Source organism: Belonocnema kinseyi, chromosome 4, assembly GCF_010883055.1.
Source record: "Belonocnema kinseyi isolate 2016_QV_RU_SX_M_011 chromosome 4, B_treatae_v1, whole genome shotgun sequence".
Taxonomy (NCBI): Eukaryota; Metazoa; Arthropoda; class Insecta; order Hymenoptera; family Cynipidae; genus Belonocnema; species Belonocnema kinseyi.
The window spans coordinates 88,021,076-88,034,249 of record NC_046660.1 but is presented as its reverse complement, the minus strand read 5'-3'; the positions used below and the strand labels follow the sequence as shown (position 1 = coordinate 88,034,249).

Below are 13,174 nucleotides of genomic sequence, written 5' to 3'. Positions count from 1 at the left end.
CAGTTTCAGCGTCACAGAAATTGTCCAAAGCTCCAACACCATCACAGTCACATGCCTTACAACCTTCTGGACCAAATCCATAAGTTCCTGGAGCACATAGGTTGCAACGTCTGCCAACAACATTGGTTTTGCAGTAACAGCGCCCACCATTGATTTCACAGAAGGCACTGTGTGATCCAGTGGGATTACATTCACACACTGAAAGATATTTATTATTTTAGAAGATTGAGATTTGGCATCATTAGATTTTTTTAGAAGTATAAAGAAAATTTCTTTAGAGAAGAACTTACAGTGTGCACCATCATAAACGTAATAACCAATGCTGTTATAGTATTTGCTACAGACATCAGGTGCATCCTGTCTGTAGCCTACATTGTTGAAGAATTCATTACATCTATAACTTTCGTATTCTTGCCTTCGTAGTTCTGCTAAGCCAGAGCCGTTGAAAAATGGAATGTAATCAATATTTGGTCTGAGGACAATCTAAGAAGACAGAGTCAGTTGATCATGATTATAAAAAGGAACCGTTGCCTAACTTATCTTTATGCTATAAGACAAAAGTTAAAGAACATCTTGCTTACCGAATCTACGAGAATAGAAGCAGAAGGTGTATCTGCAGGACTAACAAATTGCGTTAAAGTTAGCAAGATATTGTACTGTTTACCAGCTTCTAAGCAAATGGGTGGAATAGCCTCAGCACTTCGGGAATTTGCTGGCAACTGAGTCCACAATCGATCGTCATCTGGTTTCCATTCTGCACAAGGTCCATTTGGATTTACTGGTTCGTGGCGTTCGACCACAATCTGTACATCGTTCCATGTACCAGGGTGCACTGGTTCATATCGAACTATGATGTCATACCACATCGATCTGTAAATATCACCAACTGTAAAGTTCAAGGTGGATCCCTCAAGGGCTTTCATGAATCCAATTCCTGTCCAGGTGCTATTCCTTCCGTCTCTGTAAGGCTCTCTAATGACTACTTGGCAATTCTGGAAATTCAAATGATGAATATGGATGAAGTACCACAAATATTGTTACAAATAATTATAGATTCAATTTACTTACATCAGTTCCTCTTGCCAGTTCTCCTTCATAAGTCAGTAAATCTATATAACCTGTGTAGTAGCTTTGCTCTGGCTGGTTACAGGTTCTTCCACTAACATGAGATCTGCAACGACACTGTCCTGTAACAACATCACAGGAGCTTTCAAGAGAACCACCAGGATCACATTCGCAAGGTTTGCAACCATCTACGTCTTCAGAAAGACCGTAGTATTCCGGCAAACATTGATTACAATCTGGTCCTGTAACGTATCTTTTACAGGTACAGTCTCCGGTTAATACGTCGCAACCCTCGTTGTTGATAGTTCCAAGAGTATCACATGTACATGCTAAAAAACGAATTTCCCAAGATTAGAAATTGCAAGATGTCTTCTAGAAGAAACGCGATGGAAATTAGAAAGTTCTTTTACCTTGACAGCCATCTGGGTTATTGGAATCGATTTTCCAATAACCGTTCTTGCACTCGTTACAATGACGACCTTGGACATTGGGTTTGCAGTGACATCTTCCTGATTCCTCTCCACTCAATGGGTCTGTCCGAGAATCACAAATTCCTTCGTCCAAGGAACCTCGAGGGTCACAATCGCAAACTACAAAAAAAAATTGGTTTGCATCACTTCTCGATTTTAATCAACATTTCCTAAAGATCTACGTTAAAAAAAAAACTTACGCTGACAAGCCTCAGGATCTGAGATATTTTTGCTCTCATCATGGTAGAAATAAAGAGCACATTGCTCACAATTTTGACCCCTGGTATTGTGCTGACAATTATCGCAAACTCCGCCCGAGACTTTTCCTGATCTTTCGTAAACCGCCTCATCAAAATGACAAGAAGTGGCATGGTTGTTGCAATTACACTTCCTACAAGTATTCGTTTGCTTTCCAACAGCAGGCTTCCAAGGTAGGTCGTTATAGAAATCTTCACAGAATTCACAGTTGAGTCCCTTAGTGTTGTGAGTACATTCGCATCTTGCATGAACCATATTCTCCTCATTGACAACTCCTGGAAGAGGCAAACATCTGGAAGCGTGACCATAGCAGGAACAGGATCCTCGAATGATCATATCATTGATGGCGTAGTAATACTTTTCTCTGATTTCTGCTCTGTTGTCTAAGAGGTCGTCGCCAAGTGTGTGAAGTTTGGTGAAGTTTATTCTCAAGTTCGTCATCTTGAGGAGATTCTGCACTTCCGTTGAGTAGGGGTTGCTGATCAGCAAGTTGGATGGTAGCACTCTGAAAATTGAATGAACAAATGGGGAAATGGATTTTTAGGATAATGTTGTATACATATGGTTTAAATTTTTAAACGAGGTGGATGTATAAGTTTGGCTTACGTTGTTGATTCCAAAGCTGTACTACAAAGAATGCGGGGTTTTTGTTTACTTGGTATACTGTTACCTTTATAAGAATAAATAAAATTGAGAATTGCAAAGAGTAAAGATAAGCTTACATTTTTAAATTCTCGGTAAGACTTTAAAATCAATGTACGGGTGTTATCGATTTTTTAAAATGGTGTTTCATGACAAGAGCTAACAATATTGTTAATTGACATTTGGTATCTGTGCCATCCTATAACCAACTATTAAACAAAAGAAAGACAACCCACCTGAAAATAAGATCTCCATTTGTGGATGGTGCAACGTGCGAGTATCTTGTTTCGCAAATAACATCCGTCAATTTTTGTGGCATATGAGTTGGAATACCAGGGAAGAAATGTTCACAATTGTGTGCAAAGTACCGATACACTTGCCATGTTTTTCCGAAATCATGGGACTTCTCAATCAACATAGCAGCAGGTCGAAACGTTTGGAAGCGAATAATGATATGTGTGAAATGAAACTCAGCTTCTAGATCAAAACGAATTGTTACGTTCTCGACTCCATTTTCTGCTTGCCACCAAGTTCTGTGTGGTGATCTACAATTAAATACGTAATTATTTATTACTATCTAATAATTATTATTTTCTTTTAACTGTGCATAATTTATAGTGACTGCTATCGGGATTTTGAAATTCTTATAGGTATGAAATGAGGTTTCTTACCCACTAATGACGTTCTCGATACCATGTTGTCTCTTTGGGTTACTAGCCTCACAGTAGAAACACTTCTTCCTATCTTTCAAATGGGAGACGATACAATATCTTTCGGCATTCCTCAATCCACAAGTGGATGAGGCTTGTAACCGATTTGTCCTTCCAACTAATAAATTTCCTGTCGCAGGATAACAGGAACTTTGATCACAGGGATGAATCCTTTTTTGTTTGATACCTAAGTTCAAGAATGATGTAAAGAATTAGTTTCGTAAAGATGGAAGGGAATCTTGTTATCTCAAAGTATCGCGTGCAGATCTTTGAATTGTTCTTTGTACCGATGACTGAAATGAAAGGGATCTTGAGGCGAGGACTATCAGGGAATTGAGTAACTGGTAGTAGAGCAAACATTTGGTTATCTTTCCAACAAAACTATAGTTAGACGTCTGCACTACAGATCATTTATCAAATTTTTCTACTTGATAATATTTTTTCTTCTAAACTGGCACAAATTTTAAATTTTCATTCAGGGGTCAAAATGACAATATGCAACAAATATATGTTGTACCACTTTAGAAAAAAATCAAATCTTTCCTGAAAATAAAACATTCTAATTAGATTACCCCCTATCCGTTAAACCGGGGTTAATTGTGGAGCCAAATTAAAAAAAAATTGTTATGAGCATAATTTACCGATAACCAAAAAATGATACATTATTTTTAATTTTCTTATTGGAAATGTTTAAGAGGGATCAGCTTCATTTCGGATGTGATTACTCAGTATAACATTCCTAAATCGCTACATTGCCGTTCCCAGTGAAGGAAAAAGGGTTTTTGCGGGGTTGATTTAAAATTATTTTCCGATAAACTTCTACTTCTTGTACTTGCTTCAATCGGCCATGGCGAATCGCAAATTTCGCCGAATGCCTCGTTGATAAAAAAACTTTAAAATATGAAAATTTAAGAAAATAAATATTTCACTCACCTCTAACTGGCTCTCTCGATTGGCCATATTGGGGGTCCGCAAGAGCTAAAAATATAATAAATTTTTGGGTTAACAGGTATTATACAGCATGTCATTGAAATTCCTATCAAATTAAGATTGGGATTTAGATACTTATTTTAGAAATTCTGATTAGAATATTAATCTACTCTTTTTTACCTAGCTTTAGGTCTCTTTATATTTCTTGCATGTAACACATTTTTCATCGTGTGTCTAATTATTTATCTTGGAGAACAAGCGGATGTTTGCGAAATGTCCTCTTCGAATAACATGTCAAATCACCAATTGTGCGGGCTTTTTATCATTTCAAGAAGCATTTTCATATTGTATAACGACATGTTTTATATTGAAAAAATTAACAATGTGCTTATTTATTACTTAAATAATTAACCTTTTGGAAGTGATAGTTTACGGAAAAATTCCGTAACGCAAATGAGTAATTCATATAAAATCTACAGTAATATATCTGTATTTTAAATTTCGAAATAATTTATGTATTTCATCTTAAAAAGAAGTGAATAAATAGACTATAGAAACAAAATTAGACAAAATTATTGATTCTTATAAAAAATATAAAAATAGAGTAAACAAAATAGACTATAAGAATTATCGGTATTATAAGAGTAATCGATTTCTATAAGAATTATTGGTTATCAGAAGCAAGTGTAATTATTCCTGTTTTTAATATGAGTTTAGTCTTAGTATTTTCAGGAAGTTTAGATTTTTACGGTCTCGGTCTTCTCGATGGAATATGAGGTTAATAGGTCACTGTAATATCTAATCAATTTGGATAAAGGTTTTTCTTGTCACGAGGAAAGAGAACAGAAAGTAGCCTATATTCGCAGAGTTGTCCTACGATGATTTGATTATGAATTCATAAGCAGGATTTATATATTTGTAAATCATCTGTTGCTTCATTCGAATTTTCCTTATTATTTTTACATTCATATATCACGTCACGCGATATGATAACAATTAGTCATCAATATTGTAAATTATTTCTTACAGTAACCAGAATCTTTGAATCCAGTATAGTTGTCAAATTCTATAGTGAGAAAAAATTGTGGAGCGTAATTCGAATCAATTTACATTTATTTATTTAAATTGACAAGTTTTCAAAGTGCTATTATTAACTTAGCAAGTCATAGCAAAAAACTGATTTCAAAGAATTTTGATTCGATCATACATTCTACAAAAAACCATGTTTTAAGTTCTATTAGCTTAATACTTTAATGATTAGAATCAAGCATTTTTTGAGATAGAATCCATCGAGTAAAGGATATTTTTTGTAATTGTACTTTCACCAGAGAGACTTACCTGATAAGAAAATAGTTGTAAATAAAAAAACATTTTCTGCGAGCAGGCAGCGCCGAAACACAACCATTGTGAATTGGTTCCGAGTTCTGAGGATACAATTTCCGTCGCCGAATGTCTAAAACGTCATCTTCATTTAGCTATTACAAAGAAAAAATAACTTTCGATCAGAAAATCGACATGTAAAAGAAGTTTGTATTTAACAGTTTCTGTTTGATTTTAGAACCGGAAATGATATTTCTTTTGACAATCTTAGAGCACGTACATATTTTCATGCGCTCATTTTTTTACTTCAGTTTTTTAAGATTTAAAAATTTTATTTGCGGTTTTTAGTAACACTCAAAAAGAGGAACACTTTTTCTTCATGGCTCTTTTTGATACAAAAAAATCTGTCCACTGGGTGGGCACGTTCTCATCGCGCGCACAGTGGGAGGAATCGGGAATTTACTCTTCATAATCCACTACGGACTACAATTCTTGATCAATTTTGATGTTTTTTTAATGCTCAAAAATAAATTCTGCAGAACGCCAGTATGCCCAATTTTTTAATTTCACTCTGTGAAATGTATTATTTAAACAAAGAGAACTTCAAAATTTAACATTTAACGAATATTTTTTTTTCTCCGAAGAAAAGACTTAAGAGAAGTCGCTATCTATCATAACTATTGCACATATATTTTAGGAACATGAATTTTATTTAACAATTACCACTATTATAAATATTCTAATAAACAAATTATGTTATTTTATTTTTTTCGAAGATGTTTTTCTCATCAACCAACTGTCAAATTAATTCTAAATTATAATAAATAGCTGCCAAAAATATAAATGTTAAATATTTTTATTGTTAATAAAATTATTATAAGCAAATAAAAAGTGTCACTGTTTTCCATCGGAAAGGATTATTTTTTCTTCTAAACCATGTTGCAGTTTTCGAAAAGGTTATAATTCATCAAGAAAGTGTGGCAATAACTCGCTATTCATTAGCTCTCGATTAGAAACAATGGAAGATTTAATTTACAAACTAATTGTGTCATCGGATCTCTACATTGTCGGTTTAAAACAGGAGCGGGAGAAAGATGCAACAGAACTTGATCCAGAGATCATAGAATTATTACAAAAATTCAAATTAAAAAACAATTCCAATGAGATTCATTTACGGAAGGAATATTTCTAATAGAGTATTATAGTATAGCAAAATAACATCGCAAAATAGTTTTTCTTTTATATTTTGATTCTAACTCACAATTCTCTATTATTATTTAATAATAATTTTAATTCTGAATTACTGAGAAAGTTACTTAATTAAGCACTACTATACGCGTTCGTTCTTTGTATTTCCCCCACATTTGTGCACAGACGTTTTAAAATTAACGGTCCAAAGCGTCGACAACTATATTTTAGCGAATGTAAATTCTCTATCGAAAAATATTCGATCGAAAAAATCGAAAAAAATTGGCTTAAAAGGACTCCATGGTTTGTAACTAGCCCCATGACCTGCTCGTTGGAGGGCCTATTGTACCGTCCGAGTCGAGTCCCGACAGTATAGTCTTCTACAAGCTACAGTGCCATGGTGAATATGAATGCGATGCAATGAGAAAAAGAGACATTGGAAAGAGAAAGAAGAGGTAGTGCACAGCAAAGTAGTGTTAAAATTTGATCAATTATAAATTCAAACTTGAAGTGCAGAGCAAAGTAGTGTTAAAATTAGCCGGACTGAACATTATGTAGTTGAGTATGTTTGGAGAAATGTGTTCAACAGTTACGACGAAATTTTTTGGAGTATTTTAGAAGCAATTAGATACTTCTGTCCTCAATGAGGTACTAGATAATTTATTTACTTGGAGATAATTTGTCCTTTTTAGGAAAATAATCGGCCCTTTTCAGGGCCAACACTTTTTTTTAACGAACGATTTTTTTTATTGTTCTCATCCATGTTTTTTTGGTTTCTGTTACTTTGTACTTTTGTTCAGGATTTACAGCAACATTGAATCTTATAAAAGCAACAAGTCTGAATTTAAAATTGATCAAATTTGAACACTGCTTTGCTCTGCACTTCAAGTCTGAATTTATAATTGATCATATTCTATCACTACTCTGCTCTGCACTGCCTCTTCTATCTATTTGTAATGTCTCCCTTTCTAATTGCACCTGCTACTGCTGCTCCATGGTTCGCATCGTTCGCATCCATGTTCGCTGTAGCTAGTGTAGCTTGTAGAATGTAGATTGTAGAAGACTGTACTGTCGGGACTCGACTCGGACGAACAATAGGCCCCCAACGAGCAGGTTAAAGGGCTGGTTACGAACCATGGAGTCCTTTTAAGCCAAAAAATTTAATTACGTATCTCGTGCTTCGCAATCGATTATGTCAAAAATGTGAACTTTTCTACATTATGTTCAACACTATTATATCAAATGTATATTATATTTATTCCAATACCTCGGGCTGGTACTGCTACGCTGCAATATTTATCATTCAAATAAATTGAAATTATTACAATTTATAATATGCATTGGTATTGAAACATACGTATTTTCATTAACTCGTTCTTATAATTAAAAAGTGCGCATCCTGTAAAAACACAATGTTTTTATTAAATATTATATTGCAACTTGTGACGTTTCTTCATGAATTTTATTTATTTATTTTCAATGTTATTTTTATGATTTAAAGTAAAAAAATACGCATCCTATCGTAAAGTCGTTCTAAGTAAATCTGTAGATATAATTTGAGCGAAAAATTTTGTTAAATAAAATGTTATTGTAGCTTGTATCACTTTTTTAAAGTGTTCATTCTTTATTGTTTATTTATTTTTATAATAAGAGCTTATAACAAATTGGTAGGTCTTATTTAGGAGAACAGATGTATAGCTCTTTTTTGTAGAGTAACTTTTGTCTATTTATGTTTTCATAGCTTGTTCTCGTTAGCCCTAAAATTACATTTTTTATTTTCAATGTTGTTTTTTCGTTTTTTACCAATAAAATAAAAAACTACGCGCCCTATGGAAAAGTGACCAATAACAATTTTGTAGCTTTTTTAGTGCACATTTTTTTCGAATCATGAGTTGTCGTATATTTCATAGCATGACTGAGAAAGCAAAAAGTTACAGATTTTCGAAAATTTTTGAGACTATTTTTTTCGAAATTTTAAAATTCTCTGTATGGATATTAGTATTACGCAAAAAAAACGAACAATTTATCCCAATGACTTCATTCGATAAAAATCAATGAACTAAAGTTACACCATTTACAAAATTCAAGAAAACAAAAATAAAAATTGTAAGCCATATAATGCAAGAAAACGTTACTTTTTAAATACCCTACGTCTACGACAGGGGTCTTCAGCGAGGGGAAATTTTATTTTACATACTCCAAATCCTAGTTTCCAGTTTTCCACTACTACGCCTTCTCACTCAGCACGAAAAACTTTCGTCTCACGCTCTTACAACTGATTAGAGATTCGTGGTGGTGGAAACGGGAGATGCGGCTTTGCAGTAAATAGGACCAAATTTGCTTTCGCTGAAGAGGCCTGCCCTACAAGATTGACATTTATATTTGCAACAAGAAAGTTGATTTTCTTCTCAAATGAGAGACCGCAAATGATCATAATTGAACATAATAACAAATTAGTAAGATTTACAGTTAAAGATTTATTTTCAAGTAGAGTGAGTTGGTGTTACGATAAATTCTACAACGTCAATTTAATTATAGATTTTACGGTATAAAGTTTAACTTGTAGAGTTAAAATAAATAATTATCATCTTATCTGGTGTAGAGTTTTAAGGTGTACGATATTACACCATTAAACCATTTTCCTTTCGGGGTAGGCGTGACTCACTCGGTGGGGAAAGGAGTAATGTGGGGAAGGAATAGAGAATTTTTAGATTGATCCAGAATTCTCGTGTTATTTCTGTAAAGAAGACGTTCGTTCCGCAACACTGCTCTGACCCAGGTTGCTCATCAATCTCTCTAGCAATCAACCCAAGTGCCAAGGTCTTTTGTTTCAGGCGTGATTCACTGATATAATCGTAAAAAATGTACATTTAAAGAAATATGTTAAGAGTTTTGAAGTGTAGAATTAACGACATAGAATTTATTTGTATATAATCGATACCGCCCCGAAATTAAGCGTATTTTTACAGATTCAAAAAAACCGTTGTATTATTATTATACCATTAATATATATATATATACATATTCCTTTCAGAGTAGTTTTAATGTTTAAAAAGTATTTTATGTCAAAAATACCATTTCGAGAAAAAAAACCTTTTTTTATTATCCATACTATAACATTTTTACATTCTCATCAGCGAGGGTATTAAATTTGCGTACCCCCCCCCCCCCCCCCCCCCCCCCCCCCCGTGTTCGTCAAATGTAATTTGTACTCTGAACCCGAAAAACAGGTTTTCGCTAATGGGAAAGATATAACTGTGCACAAAGCAACTGTCAAGGGCGGTGGTACAACTGTGCACGTTGTTGTCCGCTAGACAACCGTGCATGTGCATGTATGGAACACTTCCAAATGTGCACGACTGCAAGTTGATGGCCACTGGAACCTTGGGAGTATCACATCTGTACACAGTTGTATCGCTGGCTCTCGACGCGCACATTTGGGAGTGTCCCATCTGTGCACGTGCACAGTTGTGCCAGCGGACAACAACTTGCATACTTGTACAACCGGCCCTCGACGTGCATAGTTGGCCAAGTGCACAGTGGTTCTTTGCACAGTTTTACCTCTCGAAAATTGACACGGGCACTGCTGGGAGTCCCCCATCTGTGTACGTGAACCATCGTTAGGTTACCATCTGCGCACGGCTGTGTCTGTGGTCAACAGCCTGCACAGTTGCATCAGTGGTCACCCTCGTATACCGATGGGCCGTGCGCAGTTGATCCGTGCAAGTTGTGTGTCACTATTCGCGAATGTGTGCGTATATTAGTATGTCTGTAGATTTTTGGTTTGTTAGCACGAGAACTTTCAAAAGAATTGACAGAATGGATTGGCCTTCGGTATACGCTTTTACTGTCTCAAATTGAACGTCCAGTTCATTATCCATTTTGGATGAAAATTCAAAAAGTGAGAGCATTTTCATAAAATTTTCGATCACTTTCTTCGAGATTCAAAAATTCTCTGCACTATTATTCGTAGTGTTTAAATATACAAACGTTTTCTTCTAACGATTTTTGTTATACAAAAATTACCAGAGTTATAGCACTTTAAAATTTTTAAAATAAATGACACTCGATATGAAAGATGTCAAGATTGAAAAAAACTTTGCTTTTAGAAAGCGCTACAAGATTATGATAATAAATTTAGGAATTTTCTCAAAAAATCACAAGGAATCGTAAAGGGAATTTTTCAATCTTGAAAAAAGTGATCTCAAACATTTTCAAAATGCGCTCACTTTTTGAATTTTTACCGAAAGTAGCCGGCTAACGAACTTGACCTTTAGTTTCAGACATTAAGAGAGTATACCACAGAAAAATCCAAATTGTTAATTCTTTCGAAAGTTATCGTGCTTAGAAACTTACAGTCTACAGACAAAATCAGATAGACACATTCATAAAAACTTGTTTTTCGGATTCCGGGAATTCAGGGGGTTACAAAATGTGGACATTTGACAAAAACGGGTGGAAAGGGGGGGGGGGATCAAATTTGACAAAAATTTAATAATTTTTCTGATGAGAACGTAAAAGGGGACAACATTTTTGACGAATTACGAAAATTAATATCCTAAGTTCAGAATAAATATTTGCATGATATTTTTGTACAATATACACAATCAAATAAATGTATTTTTTATAAAAAATACAAATTTTCGACGAAAAATACTAACATAACCTCTCTTGCGAAAGTTTCAGATAGGAATTCATTCCGAAAGCTGTATCCAAATCAACCCGAACTTATCCAAATCAATCCGAAAAAAGTTCTCAATTTATTTCGATCGAAATCGAATAAAAATTATTTGGACTCAATCCGATTTAATCCGAAAAAAATTTTAAATCCGAATGAATCCGAACTCGTGTTGACCTAAAACGATTTTCAATACGAATGAATTCAATTCAAACCAAACTCGGATTCATTCGGCTTGGAAACATAATTCCGTTTGGTTTGGATATTAGCGGATTAAGTTGGATTAATTTGTAATCGATTTCGATCGAATGAAATGTAGGATTTTTTTTTTTGGTTCGGATTGGTTTGGATACATATTTCAGGATAATTCAGAATGAATTCCTATCCACCCCTTTCGCCAAGGCTAAAGTAGTTTAAATCTTAACATAACCTATAATAGTTGAAACATTATAAATCCTTGAAATCTGTACCCATTTCCGTTGAAAAATAAGAGCACAGCCTAAAATTGTTCACATTTTCTTATCTTCTTTGAAAGACTAATTGGATTAGACTGTGCTTTAACATACTTTTTAAGGATGTAAAAAGAAAGATCGAGTTCGTTAACTAGCTAGGTTGGAAAATATTTAGAGAATTTTCCAATTTTTGTTTAGATTTGGAAATTTCATGTACGGCTATTTATTGTAAATGAAAATACGAACAATTTTTCTGCGCGACTTTTTTTAATAACAAAAAAATTGCCAGAGTTATAGCATTTTCAAAATCAAAAATAGGCCAGAAAAGAAAAACGTTGATTTTTGAATGCCCTACCAGATTATTATAACAACTTTTTTAATTTGGTAAAAACCCGAAAATTCAAATTTTGATCGCACTAAAATAATGAAAAATCAATGATTCTATTTTGCGGTCAAACTATGCAACGTAAGAAAAACGATGAATCTACAAAAAGGGTGAGCCTAAAAAAGATCTACAAATTTGTTATGAATCACTTTTTTATAGGATAAGCAGTTTTTGTTTTATTCGGAAAAAAACAACATTAAGAAATTATCAAATTAAATATTTGGATAAACGACAGATCCTACAAAAATTAATATTGAGATAGAAGGTGTTCCACCAAAAGAGAGCTGCAAATTTGTTACGAATTGTTTTTTGATAGGAGGCGTAGTTTTTTGTTTTAGTCGTAAAAATAACATTAAAAATAAAAAAAAATCACATTTTTTGGGAAATGACGCAAGGTACGAAAAAAATTAAGATTCAAGAGATTCTCACCCAAAAAGGATCTACCAAATTTGTTATGAATAATTTCGAGACAAAATGAGCAGGTTTTCTTTTAATCGTGAAAAACAAGATTAAAAATAAAAGAATTATAAAAACAAGGCATTAAAAATATGAATATTTCAATATGAATGCATATTATGAATAGTGATGATATAAATTTATTAAAATGGTACATGCTTCCGTGTAGCTAAGAATAAAATTGAATGAAAAATAAGAAACAAATATTGAAGTTATAATGATAAATATAATTTGTACTTTATTTTGCAATGTCTGAATAAGCAATCCTATGCCGAGTTGAATAAATAAATGTAATATACATTTGATACGAAGTGTTGAACATAATGTAGGAAAGTTAACATTTTGGACAATATCAAGTGCGAAACACGATATACGTGATGAGAATGGGTTCGTTAATGCTGAAGGAGATTTAATCAAAGAGAATTCACAATCACTAGATTACACGCTGAAACTTGCGAGCGAAGATCTTTTAAAAAATGATAATTTACGTACAGAAGAATTCCGTAGCACGAGGTAATTAGGAGGGTAGTTCAATAAGTCCTTAGAATGACCAACAGATGGCGCGCGAATCGCTCCAAATCATCTGTTTTCAGTCAGCACCACTCCCGACTAGATATATG

The 13,174-nt window shown here is 33.8% G+C and overlaps 1 protein-coding gene across 1 annotated transcript in view; it reads right to left on the bottom strand.

Moving 5' to 3' along the window:
* Positions 1-13,174, bottom strand: part of LOC117170996 (laminin subunit beta-1-like) — a 78,301-nt gene that overhangs the window by 3,643 nt on the left and 61,484 nt on the right. The window contains exons 10-19 of the mRNA XM_033358041.1: positions 5,414-5,528; positions 4,079-4,123; positions 3,107-3,332; positions 2,672-2,980; positions 1,736-2,298; positions 1,476-1,655; positions 1,069-1,394; positions 582-992; positions 291-483; positions 11-198 (exon numbers count right to left, since the gene is read on the bottom strand). Coding sequence (XP_033213932.1) covers positions 11-198; positions 291-483; positions 582-992; positions 1,069-1,394; positions 1,476-1,655; positions 1,736-2,298; positions 2,672-2,980; positions 3,107-3,332; positions 4,079-4,123; positions 5,414-5,528 — 2,556 coding nt within the window. The remainder of the gene's footprint in view (positions 1-10; positions 199-290; positions 484-581; positions 993-1,068; positions 1,395-1,475; positions 1,656-1,735; positions 2,299-2,671; positions 2,981-3,106; positions 3,333-4,078; positions 4,124-5,413; positions 5,529-13,174) is intronic.